The sequence below is a fragment of the Mustela erminea genome, chromosome 1, assembly GCF_009829155.1.
Source record: "Mustela erminea isolate mMusErm1 chromosome 1, mMusErm1.Pri, whole genome shotgun sequence".
NCBI classification, from domain to species: domain Eukaryota; kingdom Metazoa; phylum Chordata; class Mammalia; order Carnivora; family Mustelidae; genus Mustela; species Mustela erminea.
The window spans coordinates 88,246,746-88,273,035 of record NC_045614.1 but is presented as its reverse complement, the minus strand read 5'-3'; the positions used below and the strand labels follow the sequence as shown (position 1 = coordinate 88,273,035).

Genomic DNA, 26,290 nt, shown 5'->3' with positions numbered 1-26,290 from the left:
AAGGGGTTTAACATTTATAAAAATCCATCTAGATGTACATTTTAAATTAATGTGCTTTACCCACTTTGTCCTATGGGTATGTGTTTAAGAAAGAAAGAAAGAAAGAGGAAGGAAGGAGAGGAGGGAAGGAGAGGGGAGGGGGCGGGAGCAGAGGGGCGGAGAAGAGAGGAAAGGGAGAGTTACATTCTACAAACCCTCCTGATACAATTTAGCATAGTGTTTAAGCATGGGCTCTGAAGGCAGATCAATCTGCTACTAACTAGATATTTGACTTGTGATGGTATACTTAACTCTCTAAGCCTCAGTTTTCTTATCTCTGAATAAGATATTTCTTATCTTCTTATCTACTCACCTCAGAGAGTCTTGGGGATATTAAATAAGTTAATGTTTGTGAGGCATGTAGCTCAGAGTAAGCACTCAAGAGTGGCCAGTTGGTGCTAGTAGTTACACTTGTAGCAGAGTCCATAATAAGAACACCCCCCTCCCCCTGCATACACATCAATGCAGTCCTTGAAGGAGGGATAAGGAGCAGGTACTAAGCCGCCGCCCCCCAGCGACTCCCCCACTTACCAGCAGGTCATACGGGAGGTTGTGCGCCTCTGTGAAGGTGATGATCGCAGAGGTGATGTCCAGTGCGCTGAGCTCCAGAGTGGCGGTGCTGAAAGTATCTTGGTCATGAGACCAGCCTGCCTGGAAGAACACAGCCACTTTCCTCACGAGAAGACCGGAGCGCACACGTTTGAATACATGTCTGGCCACAAACCTCATGGCCTCCCCAAGATTCCTGCTGCCAGAAGACCCTTGCAGAGGGATCGCCCTGACCGCCTGCAGGAGTGCGGGCTTCCCCTTGTGGTCTGAGAAGCGAACCAGGTAGTCAGTTTTGGCGTTGTACGAAACGATGGCCACTCGGGCACCCATTGGGCAGTTACTGTCACTTATTTCCATCTTCTCCAACAGAGACAATAGAATGTTTCTCATCCTCTCAAAATCCGACTGGGAGACGTCGTTTGACATGTCCAAGGCAAAGACCACTTCGCTAGGGAACGCTGGGCATTTGGAAATACCTTAACACAATGGACACCCAGATTTAAGATTTTCTGTAATGCCTCTGAACAGGTGATGTCTGAGTGAATAAGAAGATATATTACCTACCTGTCGAACAAGCTGGAAGGGAAATCGTTTTGGAGGAAAAAACGAGACATTGTTAGTTTATATAGGCAGTGCTATGGTTTCTAGGTGAGTGCTTCAATATGAAAAACTATCTTCTCTGAGAAATTCAAGCAGTGACCTTCTCGACTCCTGCCTGAGTTTGGTCAAGACCTCAATTTGCTCCCCAATATCCATTTTCCCTTTTTTCTATAGTGGTAAATCCTCAGTCCCAGGGCATATGGCTGCCTGGAAAAAAGACTCCATTTCCCAGTGGAGAAGCCGGAAGAACGGAATAAGAGATATGGTAGAGGGGCACCTGGGTGGCTCACTGTGTTAGGGCCTCTGCCTTCGGCTAGGGTCATGATCCCGGGGTCCTGGGATCGAGCCCCGCATCGAACTCTCAGCTTAGTGGGGAGCCTGCTTCCTCCTCTCTCTCTCTCTCTGTCTGCCTCTCTGCCTACTTGTGATCTCTGTCAAGTAAATGGGTGAAATCTTTAAAAAAAAAAAAAAAGGAAAAAAAGAGAGATGGTAGAAACAACTTCAGAAACTACTTCAGAAACAACTTTCCCTTTCTTTTCCTGTTGCCTGAAGCTTGGTCAACATCTTGGACCTCAAGGTGATTTTGGAAACAGAACACCTTTCCTACAATGCAGAATGAAAAAATATAAAGAGCCTGTGTCCCTGAATACTGCCGACATCCATTTCAACCCCAGACTGACCCCTTCATGGCTTTGATCTGAGAAATACCTTTGTGTCATTATTACTGAGCACTGAGGTCACACTGTACTTAACTTAAACCTGACTAATACACTGAGCTATTCTGAAACTATATATACACACACATATATACATATATATATCTAAAACTGTATATAATATACTATATATATTATACACACTATAATATGTATAAGTGTGTTTGCTCAAGTAATATATTTTTATGGAAAATATCAGAAAACAAAAAATTAAAATTATCCTTAATTCATAATGTCTATGTATGTATGTATTTGTTTAATTTGTTATTTTATTTTATAAAACCTGGACCTTAGTATATGTCCTATTCTGAATCTTTTTTTACTTAGTATATGATGAACATGAATTCTTTTCGTCGATAAATTTAGAGCGGTATTGCCTAGTCCACTATAGATGTCTCATGATACTCTCGTGATACTTAGATTTTTCAGTCTAAGAATTTTTTACATTAGGTTCAACATATATGAAATATCTGAGCTTGTAGATAAAAGTGATTGAGGAGGGATGCCTGGGTGGCTCAGTCGTTGGGCTTCTGCCTTCAGCTTGGGTCATGATCTCAGGGTCCTGGGATCGAGCGGCACATCAGTATCCCTGCTTGGTGGGAAGCCTGCTTCCCCCCCTTCTTCTCCCCCTGCTATGTTCCCTCTCTCACTGTCTCTTTCTCTGTCAAATAAATCAATAAAATCTTTTAAAAAATGATCGAGCGATTATATATATTTCGACATGACAGAGTTAACAAAATTAGGTCCTTGGCTTGGTATATTGTGTATATTTTTCCCCATTTTTCTGTTCACTTTTTTTTAAGTTTTTTTTTTTTATTTATTTACTTGGCAGAGAGAGATCACAAGTAGGCAGAGAGGCAGGCAGAGAGAGAGGAGGAAGCAGGCTCTCCAGCGAGCAGAGAGTTGGATGCGGGGCTCAATCCCAGGACCCTGGGATCATGACCTGAGCCGAAGGCAGAGGCTTTAACCCACTGAGCCACCAAGACGCCCCTTTCTGTTCACTTTTGACTTCACAGTGGTCTTCAGTATAAACGGGTTTTAACTTTTTACATGGTCAACTCTGACATTCTCCCTTTGTGGTCAAAACTATGGTATTATTTTTTGTGATTTCTAAGAAAAAGGACTCCAGAATCTCTTTCAACAGCAACTAAATGGGAATGGACAGAACATGAAGTTTAAATAAGCAGGGCTAGGCATTTGTGGAGCGAAGCCAAGCACCCAAATTAAACACTCTGCCAAATCAATGTTCTCTCCCTATTGCTAGTGAGTGGAGAAGTGTACATATTACAGGAAGCAAATATCCAGGAATACACTAAAGACAATGAGTAAATTCCAATCTGGGGATGTTACCAAATATTAACATCTGATGATTTGTAATTCCATTGTTAAAGCATAAATGCAAATAAAAAAAGAAGAAAAGATGATCCCTCTTGTTTAAATGGATGGAATAAGAATAGCAAAGTTTTTCTTTATTTGTTTTGTGATAAGAAGCACTGAGATGCAGACATGCAGGTGTGCAGTTAGCATTCCCCTTCATGAGGTGCCACATTATAGTGGAATTTCTCTTCACCATTGAGACAGCATCCCTTTCAGCCACTTCATTTCTGAGACCCCACTGGCGAAGATTACTTACCCAAAGGCAGACTGAGCCAAATACATTAATTTATAAGTCTTTCATGATAGACAATGGCTTCTCCCAACCCTCAGTCAAATCCACAGGTGATTTATGTCCCCAGTCCATGACCATGAACCAGCCCCACCTCACACCACTGGCCCCCACTTGAGCCTTTCCCAAACAACTTACGGCAGTTCTCTTGTATGACAGCAATGATGTCACAAGGCTGTTAGAAAGATGGAGAAAGAGGGAAAAGGGAAAGGTATTTAATCTGAAGCATATTCCATCTCTCTCTCTCATGACTTAGAAATGTCATCTGTGTATTATCAGTTTCTTTCTGAAGCTTTCTAAGCTACAATAGAAAACACAAAAATTGTTACAGCAGATGAAATGATTCAGAAGTTATATTTCTAGATACAACAGATATTTTAAAACATTTAAAATATATTTTATATACCATACAGTGCTCATATTACTAGACATAGATAAATACTTTTATAATTAATTATACAATTTTATAATTATAATTATAATTATATTTTTATATATTTATAATTTTATAATTATAATTATAATTAATAAATAATTTTATTTTTTTAACTGCCTCACAAAGCAATGGAATCAAATTTGATTTTGAGGAAGTTTCAATCTAGAACTCTTGGCCTAAAATGCAAAGAACTGTCTTCAATTCCTGGATCTCTGTGTCAGCAATTCCTGGAACAATTCTTTAGGGCGAATGCCAAGACACAGATCCCCTCACACCACCATTAGAATTCTGCTTCGTTCCTTTGACCTCTTCCTCTGTGTTCTGTTTATCCCTTGGCCCCTTTATTTCTTGGTTCTCGCTTGCCCCACTTCTTTCCCACCACAGTAGTATTTTTGTGCTTCGGAGATGAAAAATGATCGTAACTTTTGAGATTGTTTTCAGGTGTGTCATGAAACATGAAGATGTACTCTGCCATCTATAAATACTTTATAAGCAACTTCTGAACAACTTCTTACAAAAAGGCATATTGTATGGGAGTTGTAGCCTCAAAGTCTTTCCCTTCATGTCAGCCAATAGTAGCACTCAGAAACATCCAGATTGCCTCCATGATTTAAAACATTATTCTACTCTTCTCATTGATGTGATTATAACCTTTCAGAGGAAAGTCTATAAACTTAAGGTACTTAAAGAATTTATAAGAAGAGAAACAATAGAATATAGATTTCTACTGTGTGGAAGAGGAAAGCCTCGTGTGTTAAAAAGAACAAGGTTTAGATTTAAAATGTTTACCTACCATCATATCTGCCAAACCTTTGGGACCCTTGATGCCCTGGGAAGAGAAGAAATGGGTTTAAAATGTAAGATTCTGAGGTCTGATAAATTATTCTCTGGAGTTAGCAAAACATTCTCAGAAAGATATCATAGTACATAGACCACCTTCTTTCCCTACAGTCCTGGCCCTGGAATTCTGGCTGATCCCCTAAGGAAAAAAGTCAGAGTGGATCAGAGGTGTGCTCAGACCTCAGAGTCTAGGATATCCAGGAGCATGATACATAAAGACTCTTAGAAGATCAGGTCATCTTGAGAGCAAGCCACACAGTTTAGGATCCAATTCAAGAAAAGGCCTGTCAAGATCTCAGGGCGATTCAGAAACAGTTCTAAAGTAGACCAGCCATTTCCTATCTCTCCTCCTCAGGCTACCCACCACCATCTTATCCTGGCTCTAGTGCCAAATAAGCCATCCCTGGAATCCTTCAGAACAGATAGTCCTGACTGAGGGACTCTGGGAGTCTAGAGATCCTTGTTTTTATTTAGATTCTACAAGCTAGTGATTTGTCAGCTCAGGCAGGTCACAATAATCTTTTCAGCCTTTGTTTTCTCGTCTGTAAAATAGGTGTGTGCATCATTCTGTTTCCAAGATTTTTGCTTCCATGACTTTGTGGCTCCTCTACAGTAAATCCTAAATGCAGTGAAACCACCAGGTTCAGCCCCTGGCTCACTCACTCTACCATCTCCTGTGAAAAGACTGCCTAGCCTCATGGGACAAGGGGTAGTGCAAAATGACAAGAGCCCCAAAGTCTTTCCCTTCATACCAACTGACCTCCCAGGGAATTTAAAAAAAAAAAAAATTGTGGACTTGCAACATTGTCAGTTTAGTTCAGATTATATAAATGTCACATTTTGTTAGGATTTCCTTCCAGTGTTTACACAAATGTTTTTGCTCATCTTGTTTATATTGATAAACTCAGTCTCCACTGAGTTTATGTATTATGTATTTAGACAGGTTTATAAATCTCCAGCTGCTCTAATATCTTCCCGATGTTCAAGTAAACAATATACATTGAATAAATATACTGTGTAAGGACTTGAAGCTAATGTCTCCAAAAGCAAACTTGGTTCATTCCCTATACAGATCCTCTAGTGCCTCCCAAATGTTCATTTCTTCATTCATTCAGATGGCTTTTAGCAGATCCTTATTCACTTTTACACAAAGGTTGAAAATAAAAGAAAGAAGAATCTATGTTACCACTGGTCCTGGAGGGCCTTGGTCACCTGGAGTTCCAATAAGTCCAGGAAAGCCAGCATTACCCTAAAAATAGCCAAACCAAAGGAATAAGCTTCTCCTCTTGAATACAACTCGGTTAAAACCATCAGACCCACGTTGAGATACTAAGCTGTCATTCTTTCTAAGCTCCAATGAGTCAGCTAGGGACTAGTTAAGTTTATGAACTGTATCAATGGAGTGAGATGCTAAAGTAGAAAGGGAGGTGGTCTCCTTCGGGAGCCATCTAAACTGCCCCCTACAGACCTAACCTCAGCCAACATGTGGACATACACACAGACACACACTTTCAAACCTGGCCTTAAAGGATGGCTCAGTAGTCAATTTAGACTCCAAGTCATATAATTAAAAGAATATAGGAAATACACCCTGAGGACCTGACATCAAGAGAAAGACATCAAAGAGAAAATTTCTTGCACCACCTTCTGGTCTTTAGAGTCTGACAAAAGGTCTATGCTGACCATGGTTTACTGATCATCTTACAGGTATCTGAAACGACATAGCAGTATCAGCATGTAGGTAATGCTTTGTCCTTTTTTATTTGAAACCAGAGACATCAGTTATTTGAAATCAGAGAAATCAGTTATTTGAAATCAGGGACATCATAGAGCAGGGCAATATTAGCCAGCAGCAAACCACATTAGGCATAGATTAGTTTTTTCCTTTGTGCCCTTGCCAGTGTATGAAAATACCAATTATTGAGTGCCTAGATAATAAATATTCTCTTTCCTCTTTTCTGCACCGAATACTAGTCCATGTCTTTCCCAGAAGGCCTTGTTCTCTAATGTCTATCAGCTAAAAACTGTCAAGGTTTTAGATATTCACAGGCTCTTTCCAAAAAGAGCTGCCAGTGATTGTAGCTTTTTGAGACTGAACCTTTGGAACCCGAGGGAATGGATTTTAAATGGTGGACTCCACAAAGCACAGTGAAGACATGGCTCAAAGTCCACCAGGATGGCAGCCACGTTCCTGAGAGTCTAGTCCTAAATTAGCTAAGACAAAGTTAAGGCTTGAAGGAATCTGACAGAAATAGCGATGTTTGCTCTGCAGCTAAAACAATACCCTCCCAAGTGATATCCAGACTTACCATAGATATAGATATTGTGTAACTGAAACTCCAACTTGGATTTTCTTTTATTACACTTTGATGAGCTGCATTTGCATTCACAAGATCAATGAGAGTGGTATTAATTCGGGGGCAGGGGGAGTGGGGTGGCCATAGAAAGGTGTGGAATGTTTCCTGAGAAGGACAAGAGCTTCCTGCTGAGAAGTCCATTAACCCAATAGAAATTCTCCCATGAGTAGTGTCATGATATGTGCAGTTATAGATCTTGGGAAATTCCTTTGATTCTTACCCTCCGCCCTCTGATTCCCTTTGCTCCCTTCTCTCCTCGGTGGCCTGAGTCACCATCTTCCCCCTTCACAGAATCAAAAGCAAAGCCTTGAGTTTGAAAAAAAATAGCTACAAACAAATGACACATGCTACATACCAGTTGCCAGACCCAGAAAGATATCTTCTTACTTGTGCACCAGGAGAGCCAGGAAATCCAGGTTCACCCTAGTGTCAGAAATGAGATAAGGTTTTGTTTAATGTCATGTGATTAAGTCTTTCTTTGACATTCCTCAGGGAATAAGAAGAAACTATAATTTTGAGAAAATAGACTCAAAACAGGTGCCAGGAAAAACAATGATAGTAACGGTTGTTATCTTGAGCTACTCCCAAGTGACCATATTTTATTTCTATAATTTGATGTGAAATAACTGGCAAGTGATCTTTACCAATCTTCCCCTTCCTTCTTTGCCAGACAGAAAGGGAACTATGGGACTATGTATTACATATTGTGTAACAGAATTTCCTTCTTAAGCATTTTTATCCAGTGGTCTAAATAACCAGAGGTCTGATCCAACATAAACCAAAGGGAAGGGTACCAAACTGGCTGCCAGAAAGCAGGTGGTCATTGTCAGATCAAAGGCACACTACAAAGCAACTGTTCATTCAACAAGTATTCAATTAGCACCTGCTACATGCCAGGCACCTTTCTAGCCACTGGGAATTGAGCAGTGAACAGAACAAAGATCCTGCTATCATGGAACTTACCTGCTAGTGAGGAAGAAATGTATGTCAGGGAGAGATGAATGCTATTCTAGAAAGAGGATTAACAGATAAGAAATGACATGGATAGATTTGGTCAGGGGGTAACTATTTTATACAAAGTGGTCAGACAAAGCCTTTTGGTAATGGCCGCATTTGGGCAAAGACCAGCATAACTTGAGGAAGCCAGCCAAACAGGTATCTGGGAGACGTGTGTGTGTGTGAAAGATGAGTGTGTGAAGAACCCTGAGGCAAGAATATGAATGTGTGCTGTGTTTGAGGAACCCTGCCCCAGAATGGCAGGAGGGGAGCAGGAGGAGAGGATGTCAGCGAGTTCACAGAAGGACCAGATGTATAGAGTCTTGTAGGCCATGTTAACAGTGGGGCTAATTCTGAATGACACCAGGAGCTGAAGCTGGGCTTTGAATAAAGGAATGACATGGTCTGATTATCCATTTAAAAGATGAGTGTGGGGGTGCCTGACTGGCTCAATTAGTAGAGCACATGACTCTTGTTCTCAGGTTGCAAGTTCGAGCCCCATGTTCGGTGTAGAGTTTACTTGAAAATAAAATCTTTTAAAAAATAAATATAGAATAAAATAAAATAGGGCTCTGGCTGCTGCTCAGAGGACTAACTAGATTAGGCAAGAGTGGAAACAAGAATGCCAGTCAGGTGGCTTGGTCCAGAGGGTGGCAGTGGCAGGGGCGAGAAGTGATGAAATGCTAGATGTATCTGAAAGGTACACTCACAGTATTTGATGATGAGGTAAATATGGTAGTTGAGAGACAGACATTTATTAAAGATGGAGCAAGTATCTTCCTTGCACAACTGGCAGATGGGAGGCTGTACTCCCTGAGCCGGGGAAGGCTCGAGGAGGGGCAGTTTGTCAGGGGAATCAGTTTTGACTGACCAGATATTTGATGATATTAAAAGATTATTGTTAATTCTTAGGTTGATAATGGTACTGTGGTTATATTTATAACCACACCACAATAAGGAGAGGCTGCCCTTGGATTTAGTGCAGAGCTGGTATGTGGCTTCAAATATGGGCATTTGAATTCTACCTAGAATTCCCCAGCTATGCAAAGTCCCCACTAGAGAAGAAAGACAGAATGTGCCAGGATGGGGATCCAATGGCATAGCTTCTACACTCAGATCTGTCTTTAACCATGTGTGACTGTGATGTGTGGCCAGCTGTGTGACCATCAGCACATTACATCACTTCTTTGAATCTCAATTTTCTTATCTGTGAGTCAAAAGGGCCGAACTAGATGATCACCGAGGTCTCCATTTTTCATTATTGCACAGATATTTACTAAAAGTTTACTATGTTTTGGGAATTTATGCCCATTAATTATATTCAGGGCATTTTTCTGGTCAATAAAATAGCAACAGTGCCATCAAGGGAAATAAGAGAATTGCAGAGAAGCCAGCCCAGGGTTAAGTAGCTGGGCATCACTAAACATCCCAGTGATTTCTTATGTTGTGATGCAATAAATGGTAACTCACAGACCAAAGCACCAGAATAACTGTAACTATTGACATTTGATGAGTTGAAAGCTTCATGTGAGTTTCATTCTTCAAAACCTCTGTCAGTAACCCTTCAACTACAACATGCTAAAATACCATCTTCTTTGGGAGTAGAAATATTCAAACATATTTACTGAGTCCCTACTCTGTGCCAGGCTCATTCCAGCAATACAAAACTGAATAAGATGCAGTCTACTGTCAAATTCACAAACTTGTCAAATACGTAAGGATAAATTATAATACAACCTCAATGGAAAGGGACTACTGTAGAAATATGACTAACACACCATAGGAACACAGAGCATAGGACAACCAAATCTGTCCATGGAAATCCAAGAAGGCTTCCACAAAGAGAAGTTGATATTTGAGTTGGTCTGAGAAAATGAGGAAAAATTGTCAAAAGGAGGGAGATGGGTAGGGACATCTCAAATAAAGGCAAGAGTGTTTGCTGAGGCGAGGAGTTGGGGAGGTTCCTGGCTCAGGTGGGACCGTGTGGCACAGGTGGAAGATGAGAAAAGGAGTTTGATTTTTTAAAAAAAGGCAGTGACAAAAAATCAGCTTTTTTATTTTATTTATTTTTTTTTTTAAGGAGGGAACTCTGGCAGCTACAACATGTCATAAACAGCGTTCAGAAACCATGTCTGGCATACCACTTGGATGGTAAGTCTTATTCTATCTAATAAAATAAAAACTATAGTCCTTCATTTGGAATACTTCATAACTTAAGCCTCACCTTTTTTCCTTTTCTTCCTGGATGTCCATATCCATCTGGACCTAAAAGACCCTAAGAAAATGACACAAGATGAACAGTAGAGTTATCTATACCAGTGCTTGGTTAATTATGTTATCTGAACCCTTGGATTAATCAGGAGAGGAAGGAAGTGGTCAAAGCAGGCAGGCTGCTAGAGGCTTATCTTATCTCATAGGATAAACTCTAAGCTACTTTTACAGGATAAGGAGAGGATAAGGGCTTAAAATTTTTAAAGCGCAAGGTATAGCAGTTTGAGGGTTTTTTTGTTCTCTTTTGTTTTGTTTTCAGTTTTTAACTTGTTCAGCAAGATTCTATACCTCACCAAGATGATACCATAGGTGCAAGGAGCCATATCACCATTAAAAAATCCCCGTTGGGCTTTTCTTGCAGGACAGAGTAACAATGGTAGAAACTCCAGAACTTGGTAAATCTCTAGAGATAAAGACATACCTTAGGAAAAAAGATTGGGATAGAGGAAATGAAGTTGAGAGAATCAGTGCATAGAACGTAAACCAAGACAAACATGAATTTTCATTCCATTTCCCAGTTGGTTGTATGAGGGGCATTAGGCAAGTTAGTCAACCTAAATTTCAGCTTCCTCACCCATTAAATGGGGGTAAAACACCATGTACACAGCATGGTTGCTGGGAAGATTGAGTGAGATTATGCATGGAAAGCACTTCGCACGATGCCAGCTCAGAGAGAGCAGTCATTACTCTGCTGCTGATGGTGCAGCAGTGATGATGCTTGCAGAGGAGCAGTAATGAGGGTGGAGGTAGAGGCAATGGTGGTGGTGGTGGAGGTGATGGTGGAGGCGGTGATGGCAGAGGTGGTGGTAGTGGTGGTGATGGTGATTTTGGTCACAGTGGTGGTGTTGTTGGTGGAGACAGTGACAGTCAAGGTGGAGGTGATGGTGAGGCTAGCAATTATGACTATGTTGATGATACTACTGGGATCTTAGCATCTGTACACGGTGTGCTTCCTATATTAAGGAGTGAATTCAGAACCTTTAGGTGCTTTTTTGCTCAATGGACAAGAACTGCACCTAAACCAAGTAGTCAACTGCAAAGGACAATTTTAAATTTTAAGCCACAACGATCATTCTTATGGCCTAAGGAGGAAAGTTTGAAATGTTAGAAAATGAAAAAGAGTAAGATAAAAAAGATTGCCAAAGATGAATTATTGGGAGACCAAAAGAATGCAAATGAGGTTCATTTGCGGTTTTCCCATCTTCTTTCCATTGAAGGACACACAGAGCTTCAGGCATTTACAACTCCAGAGACCCAAACTGTCTATTTTGGAGATATCTGCCTCTGACTATCCTGAAATGACACCTTCCAGAAAGGCACTGCTCCCCAGCTTTGTCTGTCCCAGGGAGAGATCAGTAGGAACAAACTTTGCATTATTTTAAAATCAGGATATTTTCACAAAGTTAAACAGTGTTAACTTCATCATCCATTCATCATGCAGAACACTACTTGTCTCAGATTCTGGTCGACAGTAACCCTGTTCTTTCCCTTTCCACATTTAAATTTCTCAGCCTGCTTTTTTTCTCCACCTCTGGCTAACCAATGCAATTTCAGTACTGAGTGCAAAACAACAGCAGGTTTTGCCCATTGCTCATAAAAGGAATTTCAGAAACAAATCGAAGCTTTAGGGAAGACAACATTTTTCCATATCATAAAGCTCTTTCCCATAAAATGGTGAAAATAGCCATAAAATAATTAACTTTTTCTCATGTTTAGAAGGATGACTAAGGAAGGTCTAAATGCATAGCCCTGTCTCTGGCAGTTTTACCTATTGAAGTAAACCTCTAACGATCCTTGGTTTCCAAGGGTTATTTCTGTGCTCTGAGCAATTGAGCCCATGTACTTATAAGTTTGCATTCTGATTGCCTTATTTGTTTCCCTGGAAAAAAGGTTTCATAAAACATGTCTGTATTCCAGAAAGTTTCACATGCTTGTAAAACAGCTTTGTCAAACAGAAGACACTCACTGGCACGTCCCTCTTCAACAGCATGGGAGAAGGCAAAATAAATCCCGAGATGACTGTAGGTTCTTTATTTGTAGGAAGAGTTTGAGAATCTTTGACTCTTTAGATTCACAACAGTTCTGGGGATAAGATCATACTTGTGTCCCAAATATTCATCAAGAATATGAGAATTTGGTGGGCAACGAGAACAAATAAGAAACAAGAAAGTGAATCAAGAGTCCAAAACAGAAAAAGCAGACTTACAGGTTGTCCTCTTAGTCCTTGTGGACCCCGGGGGCCTGTGGCTCCTACATCACCAACTTCCCCCTTTTGCAATAAAAAGTAAACATGAAGTTAATTTTCTCCTGTGAGTTCATGCAATCTTATGTCATTCTCCTTAGAGATTCTACAGTCACACTTTTCAGGTCCTATTGGCATCACCGTTTGGTCCAAGGTAAGTCTCTTCCTCTAGACTTTGTTACATACAGATAATAACAAATAGAGTAGAGATTTTGGCACTGAAAATTAGCAAAACCAGGTATGAAGCACCAGGAACAGAATTTTGTATTATTCTGATTTTTTGAGGTGTAAATGTGAGAATCTGTATTTGTACTGAATCCATATATGTATCTTTTTATTGATATGTCTTTGCCTGCTGATACAGGTGGCCAACTATCCATCCATCTTTCTATTATGTCAGTCTATATGTCTTTTCTTCCCTGTATCCATCCGTCCATCTATAAGGTAATGGCCAGTCAATACCACCAACAACCATATCAGAAACTCCTGCTGGAAACGATCATGTAAGGAGAGATTTGCATAAGGAAACCCAAGTTGCAATTTAAAAAAAAAAAAAAAATGTTTTTTTTGACATTTACCTTCATTCCTGTTGGTCCAGCTTTTCCTTTGGAACCAATTGGCCCGGGAGGCCCAGGAATCCCCTGCAATAAGATCAGGACTAAAAATCACCTCAAGGCACAATGTTAACTGTCTGACTCTCTTGCTGTTATTGAAATAGTCTGGAACTGGTCCTAAATCACAAATCACCTTTAATGTTTTATACAATTAATTGTATCCTTCAACAGACAAAATGCTTCGTATGCACATTTAATCTCTGGGTGGGAGGGTGGGTGAGGGAGGAGGAGGGAGGCATTCTGGGCAAGAGGTCACGTCTCCCAAGTACTGAGCACTGAAGCAATGATCTGGCTGCTAGAGGGGAAAACACCATTTGATTAGGAGATCCAGAAGACAAACACCTGGACTTTCACCCACTCCAAACCGAAAATATTATCAAATGAAAATGAAAACAATACGATGGGTTTACAGGACTAGACTCTTCCTTCTCAAGAGAGAGTCAGAACAGACCTAGAACATAAGCCATCCTGGAGATGTGAGTTTGAAATCTCCAGATCAAGATGCTTCTGCCTAACTTAGATCACGCTGCTCAGTGTTGAAGCCCAGACGCTCCCGTCATTAGAAGCCACTCCTCATCACCTGCCTTAATGAAGTCTGACCCTTCTATGAACCGCTGGGATCCTGGGTTAGGAGTAAAAGGGACACCAGAGGGAACCAAGCTGGGAGCCACTTCAGCCACTTCCTATCCAGATGACAAATCATTCTCAATCCCTTTGAGCCTCAGTCACCTCATCTATAAGACTGGGATGGCAATGCTTCCTTTTATGTTTATAAGCAGTAAATTAGTCTTTGATGCCCCTTCTACAGTTTTATTTTTTTGTCACGCTATAGGTAAGGCACTATGAGCTTGGGTTAAACACCCTTGCGGCTCCGACCCAATCTCGTTGATCACTATATTCCCACAATACCTAGAGAAGGGGGTACACCCAGTGATCAAACTAGCTATTTCTAGAAACCCCTGATACCCACAAATCCCAGGGCAAAGAGTGTAGCTTTACGTTATTCCTTGGGAACACTCGGGTATCTGAATGCCGTGACCACTGTTAACATTGTTAATGAGCAGCTCTGCTGCACCTTTTAGAGCTTCCAACTTACCTCAGCACCGGGTAAGCCTCTTTGTCCAGAATTTCCTGGTATTCCTTGTCTTCCTCTCAGTCCCTAGTCCCAAGATGAAATTAAAGTTCAACCAATGTTTATGGAGCTATTTATTTCCCATGTAATCCCAAAGTCACCTTAGTCAACAATGAGAGCACAAATCAGGGTACTTGATTTGTGGGTCCTGACCCATCACTAGTGTGTTTATCACACTCCACTCAGCAGCATCTGCAAGGGAGCCCCCCAGGCTCTTTCTACCAGAAACACCGGATGTGAGCCTTTTCCATCTGTACCTATAATAACCACCTCCGCAGCTGAGTCCAATGAGCCCTAAAATTTCAGAACACTGCTTTTATGTTTTAATACGCCCAACTAATTTTAAATCCTGAAAGGGGAAAGAGAGGAGCTGCTAAGATACTGATCTCCTTTGCAAATTCAACCTTTGCTTTATATATCCAAGGGCTGAGGACTGGAGAACGTATTTTGATTTTATCAAGAACCAATAGTACAGCTGCTTGTTCACAATAGTACAATAGCCTAATCTCACTGGGCACGTTGCTAGGGAGGTACTCATTTTCTCCCTGACCTATTTAACTTTACTGATTTCAACACTCATTTTTTTCCAGCTTTTCTGAGAAATGCTTTCCTGTTAGAAGCATGGATCGTGGCTTCTATACCTTTTATATTCCTGCGTGAGGCATTGTAATCACCCATTTAAATAGAGCATCATACTCACATCCCAGTGGGTGGTGAAATTAAGGAGAGGTTTTTATTGATTATCTTGCTCGTGGTTCATAACACAGCCCTTGCTCCCCTTGCACTCAGCGGTATGATAAAGTGAATACAAAAGAGAAAACCACAACGCCACAGTGGCAGGGGGTCCAAATTTGAATTAAGCCAGCGATCAAAAGAAAGGCAAAAATCCATCTCTCGGTTGTTTCTCCCTATGTTCAGACACTATTTTCTATCATAAAATAAATACAATCTCTAATTACACTTCGATCACCCTTTTCATTCTTTCATACCTTTGTCAAGTCAAAAAACAACAGAAACCTTTCAAAATGATCGCGTGACTCTCATAGACTTTTTAAAGTTATGGAGAATGATTCAATGTGTTAGTAAGAGTTGTTGTTTTAAAGTTCTTCCATTTAATACTTGGAAACAATTTAGCCTTTAAAAAAAGAGGTAAGACATGTTCCAGAAGGATTTACAGAATGACAGATTTGGGTTATACTTTGAAGATTCCAAAAGAACTGGTTGGAAGTTCAAATATCCAGTTATCACTGAATAGTTAGAACACCCCACTTGAGGACAAGTCCCTTCCTTGCCTTAATGTTCTGAACATCCCACGCCTATTAGCAAATTGCCCTATGTATAACAGATACTCAATAAACGCTTTACTGATTTTTCATGCCAAATTTGAATACTTTGAAGACACAGTTTGAGAGGCAGTAATTAAGAGCATAGATTTTATAACTAGCCTGCCTGAGTTTGAATCCCATCTTTATATTCAGTAGCTGTGTGAGCTTGGCCAATTTACCTAACTTCTCCATCCCCCCCCTCCATTTCTCTCTGTAAAATAAGGATAATAACCTTCCGTTAAAGGTTAAATGTGTTAATACTAGTGCTTAGGGCCATATTTAAGACATAATAAGAACTTAGTAAATATTAGTTATTGGAGTTTAACTTGCCCAGGAGAGAGACTCTATAGTTTGCTTTGGAAGGCCCTGGAAAAGAGATATCCAAGGCCATTCTGATATATGTTAAGTCCCTATCCAAGAATCTGTTTTGTTTGATAATTTCAAACAAATATCCTTTAGCACTAAAAACAAGTTCACTGATACAACCTGTGAGCCTGGATATCCAAGCTCTCCTTGGTAACCCCGTTCACCAGGTTCTCCATGCACACCCTGTCAAAATAAGCAAAACTTAGTGAGTTCACCAGGCACTAATAAGTGCCTTCTTTTGAAGGCAGCCTTTCCTGCAAGAAGTCACTTGAAAGCCACAAGAGAAAAGAAAGGGAAAAAAAAAAAAGGTTTTGATTGTCTGTGCTCCGTTCTCTTGGGATTGGAGAGGATATGGGAAGAAGGGCCTCCACTTATGTTGGAAAACCAGATTCTTACTGTCTTTCCCCGTCTTTGCATGTCTCCTTCCAATATCTTGGCTGGTGATAAAAGCAAAAATATTTTGTTTAAATAACCCAAGCTCCCACTTAACAACAGGTTTGTAAAAAGCCCATTCATTCCTTTTAAGTGATAGGGGCTAAATGCTCCCTGGTGTTAAGGACCCTTAGCCCTTGTGAAGAAACTCAGAAGGTTGAACACAGCAACAGGCGTGACATTCTGGGGCAAGGCACATAAAACACAGAGAGAAATGGCAGAAAACTGGCTTTTAAAAAAAAAAAAAGATTTTATTTAATTTGAGAGAGAGAGAGAAGGAGCAGGGGGAGGGGCAGAAGCGGAGGGAGAAGCAGACTTCCTGCTGAGGAGGGAACCTACATGGGGCTGGATCTCAGGACTCTGGGATTCTGAGCTGAACCAAAGGCAGATGCTCTACTGACTGAGCCACCCAGGTTGCCCCCAGAAAACTGGCTTTAAAGCCCTACAGATTCAGGGCGCCTGGGTGGCTCAGTCCTGGGATAAAAGCAGCATCAGTCTCTGCTCAGCAGAGAGCCTGTTTCTCCCTTTGCCACTCACCCCTCTTGTGCTCTCTCTCTTGTCTCTCTCTCTCTCTTTTAAATAACAAATAAATAAAATCTTAAAAAAAAAATCCTACAGGTTCTTACAACATTAAGCTGGCTCTCTAGGAAAAAGGTGAGATGTTAACATGATTCATCTAGTAACTGATTAATTTCACCCTCAAATTAATATTTTCACTTCTACAGAGAAGATACCTTTTGTAAGATTGAGGATAATACCCATTTTGTGAATTATTCTGTCTTCTTTTTCATGTTGTTCAGGTGTCGGGAAGGTTACTATTTATTCATGGATTTGCAAAGAGAAAAAAAACCTTGAACTCAGAATTAATCACTACATGGATCAATTCCTCATGCTTCTGAAGTTTTTAAAACTATTCAGGTAAATGGGAAGCACTTCTCTCAGTTATTACTGCTGTATTATTCTGGTCTTTAGCAGTTGATTTCTAGATTTATAAACATAATTTTTTTTATTTTTTATAAACATTTTATTTATTTATTTGCCAGACAAATATCACAAGTGGGGGGGTGGGGAAGCAGGTTCCCTGCTGAGCAGGGAGTCCGACTGGGGGCTCGATCCCAGGACCCTGCGATCATGACCTGAGCCAAAGGCAGAGGCTTTAACCACTAAGCCACCCAGGTGCCCCAACTTTTTTATTTTTTAATTTAAATTCAATTAGCCAATATATAGTACATCATTATTTTCAGATGTAAAGTTAAAAAAAAAAATCATCAGTTGCCTATAACACCCAGTGTTCATCACATCACGTGCCCTCCGTAATGCCTATCATCCAATTACCTCGTCCCCCTACCCACCTCCCCTCTAGCAACACTCGTTTTGTATATTTTAAAGGCACGTAGCTAGAAATTTTGAGATAGGTTGTGAAATGTTTGCCTATCACGTTACTGACATCGACAGTGCAACATTCAGAAAACAATTTGGCTCTATGCCGCAAAATTCAGACTCTTTTATTGTACCTCCATGTCTATACATTTATATTAAGGAAATCATTTCAGCAAAGCAAAAGCAGGAACAAAACAAAAACCCTATAATACAGTTTTTCTTTACATCACTGACTATGATATCTAACATAATAGAAATTACCTAAATGCTCAACATAAGAATTGTTTAGCAAATCACTGTTCTTCTACAGAGTATGCTATAATATATTAAGCTGATAATAGGAAGATTTGGAAACAGAAAAGCAGACTATAAAATAGTATACCCATGATAATAACTCTTTATTATCTATCTAGTACAGGAAACACACAAACATGAAAATAAATTGCTGGAGGCTAGTGGGTTTATGGACATATAAAAAACAAATTATATTCTTAATTTTATCATAATTAACAAGTTCAAGTTTTTCCTTATTGCCAAAATAACCTCTGCATTGATTTGTTTGCTATAATACAATGTTTTCTATAAAAAATATTATTTAGAATTCCAGTTTATTATGTATCTTGTAGATGCCAGCATCTCTAATTTTATAGACCGTAATGAACCATCTTTTTCCATATCCAAGGGATGCTGTGATTTGGAATTCAGCACCTATTTACACTGTACTCTTCCAATAGTACTTGCCCATCTTTAGCAAGCTGCAGCCTCAAAACATAAATGCATCTATATGACCAGTGTTCCAACACTGAGTTAACTAGCAAACTACTGACATGTTGAATAACTCCACTTCACCTTGGAGTCTGCAAATGGTTGGGATTTTATCTCTTATTTTTAAAAAATTTTAAAAAGCAAAGGAAAAAGAACAAAGACAGGGATTCATCAAGATTACAATGTGCTAAATGGAGAGGCTTTCTATGAAAGGCAGCAGTTTGCACACATTTTTCTCTGCTCCCCAAATGAGAGGTTGCTGTTTTACAATTTGTCCCTATAAGACAACAGTACAGAGGCCCAGAGAAAAATGAATCTGAATTAGAGCAGGAAGACAGAGGGCCCAGGAAGGAGGAAATCCAAGAGAAATAAATCCCACATGTTTAAATATATTGGGAAGTTCTCAGTTTTCTCAAAGAGCTTTAAAATTAACTGGTAATTGGCACGTAGAACACAAAGCAAATAAGAAGAGAGGCTGGCCCAAGGAAAACAGGTTACATAGCTGCAAATAATATTTGCCCAGCCATATGAACAATCAGCTGACTTGACCAAAAGTGGAGAAGTTAAGCATACGGCAAGGATGAGCTGGAGACAAGTGTATGGAGAAGGAAACACACAGTTTAAGAACAATGTTTCTCCCCCATAATCAGAAATCGAGAGAAAAATAGCCCAAATTGAAAACCAAGAAACAGCAAAATAAGTATATTGTTTAGAAATACAGCAATAGAAAACCATAAGAGACTCTTGATCTCAGGAAACAAACTGAGGGTTGCTGGAGGGGAGGGGTGGGAGCGATGGGGTTGCTGGGGGATGGACATTGGGGAGGGTATGTGCTACGGTGAGTGCTGTGAATTGTGTGAGACTGATGATTCATAGACCTGTACCCCTGGAACAAATAATACATTATATGTTAATTTAAAAATATACAGTGGAAAAAAGTCTCTTCAATAAATGGTGCTGGGAAAACTGGGCAGCTATATGTAGAAGAATGAAACTCGACCATTCTCTTACACTGTACACAAAGATAAACTCAAAATGGATAAAAGACCTCAATGTGAGACAGGAATCCATCAGAATCCTAGAGGACATAGGCAGTAATCTCTTCGATATCAGCCACAGCAACTTCTTTCAAGATATGTCTCCAAAGGCAAAGGAAACAAAAGCAAAAATAAACTTTTGGGACTTCATCAAAATCAAAAGCTTCTGCACAGCAAAGGAAACAGTCAAGAAAACAAAGAGGCAACCCACGGAATGGGAGAAGATATCTGCAAATGACAGTACAGACAAAAGGTTGATATCCAGGATCTATAAAGAACTCCTCAGACTCCACACACACAAAACAGACAATCATATCAAAAAATGGGCAGAAGATATTAACAGACACTTCTCCAATGAAGACATACAAATGGCTATCAAACACATGAAAAAATGTTCATCATCACTAGCCATCAGGGAGATTCAAATTAAAACCACATTGAGATATCACCTTACACCAGTTAGAATGACCAAAATTAGCAAGACAGGAAACAACATGTGTTGGAGAGGATGGGGAGAAAGGGGAACCTTCTTCCACTGTTGGTGGGAATGCAAGTTGGTGCAGCCACTTTGGAGAACAGTGTGGAGATTCCTCAAGAAATTAAAAATAGAACTTCCCTATGACCCTGCAATTGCAATACTGGGTATTTACCCCAAAGATACAGATGTAGTAAAAAGAAGGGCCATCTGTACCCCAATGTTTTTAGCAGCAATGGCCATGGTCGCCAAACTGTGGAAAGAACCAAGATGCCCTTCAATGGACGGATGGATAAGGAAGATGTGGTCTATATACACTATGGAGTATTACGCCTCCATCAGAAAAGACGAATACCCAACTTTTGTAGCAACATGGATGGGACTGGAAGAGATTATGCTGAGTGAAATAAGTCAAGCAGAGAGAGTCAATTATCATACGGTTTCACTTATTTGTGGAGCATAACAAATAGCATGGAGGACATGGGGAGATAGAGAGAAGGGAGTTGGGGGAAATTGGAAGGGGAGGTGAACCATGAGAGACTATGGACTCTGAAAAACAATCTGAGGGTTTTGAAGGGGCGGGGGGGTGGGAGGTCGGGGTACCAGGTGGTGGGTATTATAGAGGGCATGGATTGCATGGAGCACTGGGTGTGGTGCAAAAATAATGAATACTGTCATGCTGAAAATAAAAAATAAATAAAATAAACAAATAAATAAATAAATAAAGGTAAAGTAAAAGAAAATAAAAACAGCAATAATATCAAAAGAACTGCCCACAGAGATGAAATTGAGTGTTCCCGAAGAGCTGGAAAGAACAGACAGGAAGATATCTTTCACTATTAAGCTTAAGAATGCAGTTTGACTTTCAATATATGCACAGGCTTCACTCTTATTTAAATTAAATTTAAAAAAGAGTAACACAGGAGATGGGGTGACATAGGGAAACAAAAATAACCATGACCCAACTGAGCAGAGAATCCACAGTGAACAGAGCAGACATTTAGATAAACTACATGTAGCATCACAAAAGACTTAAATAATTCAAGAGTAAGAAATTCCTTCTATTGCCTAGAGCCACTTAATTTCCTCAAAACTTAGCCTATTTCTTTCTGCCTTTGGGGGGTAAAAACAATAGGATAAAATGATAGTTCAAGACATTTATTTTACAAGTATTAAAACCAAATTAATAGTACAAGAGAATATCGATTTAAGAATTTATTTCAGGGCACCTGGATTGTTCAGTTAGGTGTCTGCCTCTGGTCATGATCTCAGGGTCCTGGAATCAAGCCCCACATCAGGCTCTCTGCTCAGTCGGGAGCCCGCTTCTCCCTCTCCCACTGTGCTTGCTTGCTTGCTCGCTCTCTCTCTCCCTTCCTCTCTCAATTATATAAGTCTTTTTTTTAAAAAGAATTGATTTCAAATCCTAAACATTTTGTGAGAAATAATATTTTACTTGGTGTTGACAGAACTTGTTTGACTTTGAATTTCTCAATATCCATGCTTTTCTAACCTGTTTGATCTGAAGACTAGCAGTTCCATCTTCTTTTATATCTAGGAGGTCAGAAGTCACTACCCAACACACACACACACACACACACAGGGACTCAGAGTTGACATAAATCCATCTGTGACTTTTCCTCCATCTCTAAATCATGAGAATGCTGAAAACAAACAAACAAACAAAAACAACTACAACAACAACAACAAAAAACACAACCAACAACAGCCAAGCATGACCACACTGTGTTAGAGAGAAGACTATATAATAAATTTATTTTGTAAAAGAATTTCTAAGAGCATCTTGATCTTCAGATTTGAATCCTGTTTCTACTGATTATTAGCCATGTGCCCTCTGACAAGTTTTGCTAAATCTATATCTTTTCTCTTATCTGTAAAATGTAACCAATGGTGCTCCTAACTCCTGGGGCCTTAGAAGGGTTACTTAAAGTGTTAGAAATAAAGGCATAGCACAGTGACTGATGCTAAATAATTGCTTAGTAAAATACAATTCCCCCAAAGAGATAGCCTCTATCCCACCCACAAATCCCTTTCGAATAAATGCTAAAAACTCAATCTTTTTTCATTGTTTAGGGACTATGAGATCCCCTAGAGTACCCACAGGAAGTCCCACTTCTTTAAATGAAAAAAGTCATGATTTCAGAGGTAAGACCATTTACTAAGTTATTAGCTTCCTTTCAACCTAAATGAAATATTATATCAGGTAGGAGGGGAAGCAGAGAACCATATTAATTTTTTCTTCTTCATGGAAAAGGTCTTAATGAAAACTTCTCAGTGATCCTCCTGCAACCTCAGAAGCCCAACCAGAACTCCCTTTGACGTCAGAGAGAACTATTTGAAGTAGGTACATCTGTGGAGTGAAAAGAAAGTCTTTCCAGAAAGCACTGACCTTCAGCCCTGGCACACCTTGTCTTCCTCTTGACCCCTAAGAGTAGAAGGGAAGCAGAGACCTTAGAAAAGGAAACAAGCCAATTTTCAGCACAGCCGACCTCTCTCCTCCACAAAAAACAGCTGAAATAAGACCCATGAGTGGTTGTACTAACCTGAGGGCCAACATTTCCAGGCTCCCCCTGAGGTCCTTCAAAACCAGAACGTCCCTGAAAAGGAAGAAGTAAAGGGAATATAAAAGTTTAGAGGTCTACACTCTTCTGCATTTATTCTTCAGACATGAGCTCTCCAATACAGAGGCCACTGGTCACAGGTGGTTATCTATTTTAAATTCATTAGAATTAAATTAAAAGGGTAGTTTCTCAGTTATACAATACACATTTCAAGGGTCCAGTAACTCCACGTGGCTAGTGGCTACCATATTAGCACAGATATAGGATATTGGAGCTCAGAAAGTTCTGTTGGTCAGTAATTCTCTAGAAGCAAATGCATTAATTCTGGTGTTTTAAAATAGCCATGTTGTAGGCACCTTTCCCCAGAGATTGTTCATGTGACAACTTTTCAGTGTTCATCATGCTGGGATGGTAGTCAGAGATATTCCTGAATAACCTGTGCTTAATATTTGAAAAGCACTGGTACTTCCCTTCCTACCCATCATATAAGGTGCAGAGTGGCAGACAGAAACAGAAGGCAGAAGAGCGAGTCTCTGCACGTGTGGAGTGACCAATATGGACTGAAGATGACAGAGGGAGAGGCGACACATGGTCAGGATGAGGAAATGCTCTAGTGCTCTCACTTCCTCAAGGTCAGAAGTGAGAAGATGAGTGATGTCCAGAGAAAATGAGTCCATCTTTCAGGAGAAATGGAAACCACCTTGGATTCCAAGTAGGGATATTTTCAGATACACAGTAAAGTCACATGCCAACTCAGTAAGAACACATAAATAAGAAAAGAATCTGAAATACAGAAATAAAAACATTTGTGCAAAGCTGTTCTTCCAACTGTTATTTATAATATATTAAATTCTGAAACAATATAAATACCCCACAGTATGAGGGAAATGCTGATAAAATTATGATAAGAAACACTTTTTGAAATAGTATGCAATTATTAAAAATTATGTTTTCTCAGAAGCTTAAGAAGGAGAAAAAATGTGTCATAACATTCTTTTCAAGTATGTTAAATTTTCTGAAAGAATAATTTATCCTGAATATGGAGAAAGACTAAATGATGTTTCCTCATTTCTTTATACTATACTAGAACACATTAAAATGAGCCCATGGGATCCTTATCTGACCTTCTCAGGGAGAGTAGACTTGCCATCAACAAGTTAGGAAAGTTCCATAAACTGAAGTTTTTCTTGGCTACTGGAATTATTAAAATTTTCTTTACATTTTACTTTTCTTTATTTCCAAATATCTGTAGTGTTAATTTTTTTTAAGATTTATGTATTTATTTGAGAGAGAGGAATGAGGGGCAGAAGGAGAGAGAGTATCCTGAAGCAGACTCCCCGCTGAGCATGGAACCCCACACAGGGCTGGATCCCAGGACCCTGAGATAATGACCTGCCCTGAAATCAAGAGTTGGACGCTTAACTAACTGAGTCATCCAGGTGCCCTGGTAGTGTTACTTTTATAATGGGAATTATTTTTAATGTGGTAGGCTAAATGAGAAAGGAGTCTTCAGACAAGGCACTCTCATGATTGGTCTAGATTTAAAAAAGTTTTTTTTTTTCTTAAAATGCTTATCATTTTCTCATTTCAATAGTAGACAGTTTTTTGCAGCATAGCAAAGGAATCATCTGGACAGATGTTGGAATCACTGGGTGAAAGACTGTCGGGAAACAAGAAGTTTACAGTCTCAGAGTATCATTGCCAGATTACTTGATCATTACAAGGAAGGAAAAACTATGTTTACAATGGATAAGTCTGGTGAACCTCATCTTCAACAGGTGACCAAATTAATACACCAGTAATGAGACAGCTAACATAGTGTCCCTCCTGATGATTGAGAAGGGTACCGCCTAGGAACGTCTGGGTGGCTCAGTTAGTTAAGCATCTCCCTTCAGCTCAGGTCATGATCCCAGGATCTTAGGATTGAGTCTCACATTAGGCTCAGCAGGGAGTCTGTTTCTCCCCCACCTGCTGCTCCCCAGCTTGTGCACTTTCTCTCTCTCTCACTCACTCTCTCTCTGGCAAATAAATAAATAAAATCTTAAAAGAAGAAAGAGGAAGAGGAGAAGAAGAAGAAGAAGAAGAAGAAGAACCACCATCCTAGAGCAAATAATACATTTTATGTTCATTAAAAATAAATAAATAAATAAATAAATGAAAAGAAGAAGGATACTGCCTTGCTTAATCTGCCAAAAATGCTTATTCTGAGTCTAGTCATGCGGAAACTATCAGACAAATCCTAACTGAAGGATGTTTAGCAAAATAACTGGTCAGAAATGTCAATGTCATGGAAACAAATAACTGGACAACAGCTGTGATTGAAGGATACTACCAAGGCAAGACGATTAAATATTCCACACAGTCCTTGATTAGATTTCAGAACAACAACAATAAACACAGACAAGGGCCTCATTTGGGCAAGTGCAGAAATCTAAATATGGACTGCATATTAGAAAATAATTTTGTGCCATATTAAATTTTTTGAGTGTGATGACTGTATTTTGTTTATATAAAAAAAGTACTTGTTCTTAAAAGATACTTGCTGGGGGCATTGGGGTGGCTCATTGGGTTAAGCCTCTGTCTTCGGCTCAGGTCATGATCTCAGGGTCCTGGGATCGAGTTCGCATCTGGCTCTCTGCTTGGCCCCTCTCTCTCTCTCTGCCTGCCTCTCTGCCTACTTGTGATCTCTGTCTGTCAAATAAATAAAGTCTTTAAAAAAAAAAAAAAGATACTTGCTGACTATTTGGAAGAGAAATGCTATAAGACCTTCAATTAATCCTTGATTAATTAAGTAATTAATCAAGTAGCTCAATATCAATATATCAAATATTACCTATGTATAGAGAGAGATAAAGCAAATACAGCTAAATGATAAAAATTGGTGTACACTATGCTGTTCTTGCAACTACAACTTTTTCTGTAGATTTAAAATTTTTCAAAATGAAAAGCCAGGGTAAAAAAAAAAATACAAGTTCATCATAGAATGTTTCAAAACTTCAGAAGGTAAGGTTAAAAAAAAAAAAGCTTAATTTCTGGGTGTTTCTCTTTCCAGACCAGATATAGCTATATTCTACTAATTTGGACCTTTGGGTGCCTGGGTGGCTCAGTTGGTTGGGCTACTGCCTTCAGCTCAGGTCATGTTCCCAGAGTCCTGGGATGAGTCCCACATCAGGCTCCCAGCCCAGGAGGGAGTCTGCTTCTCTCTGACCTTCTCCTCTCTCATGCTCTCTCTCACTCTCTCAAATAAATAAATAAATAAATAAAATCTTAAAAAAAAATTTGGACTCTTGCTGAATATAGAGTTTTGTAATCTGGTCTTTTCACTTAATATTACATCATGAATGTTTTCCTTGTTATGAAATAGTCTTCTAAACTATTTTTCACGGCTTAGTAATATTTTATTGTGTGCCATTGTTTATATAAACAATCCCTTATCACTGGACATTCAAGCAATGTAGTGATTTAAAATCTAA

At 39.6% G+C, this 26,290-nt stretch overlaps 1 protein-coding gene across 1 annotated transcript in view; it reads right to left on the bottom strand.

Moving 5' to 3' along the window:
- Positions 1–26,290, bottom strand: part of LOC116584439 (collagen alpha-4(VI) chain-like) — a 109,631-nt gene that overhangs the window by 22,800 nt on the left and 60,541 nt on the right. The window contains 14 exon segments of the mRNA XM_032332781.1: positions 571–1,064; positions 1,153–1,164; positions 3,709–3,745; positions 4,800–4,835; positions 6,033–6,095; positions 7,424–7,486; positions 7,591–7,626; positions 10,424–10,474; positions 12,677–12,739; positions 13,291–13,353; positions 14,423–14,485; positions 16,270–16,332; positions 22,646–22,681; positions 22,800–22,853. Of these exon segments, the coding sequence (XP_032188672.1) occupies positions 571–1,064; positions 1,153–1,164; positions 3,709–3,745; positions 4,800–4,835; positions 6,033–6,095; positions 7,424–7,486; positions 7,591–7,626; positions 10,424–10,474; positions 12,677–12,739; positions 13,291–13,353; positions 14,423–14,485; positions 16,270–16,332; positions 22,646–22,681; positions 22,800–22,853 (1,134 nt within the window).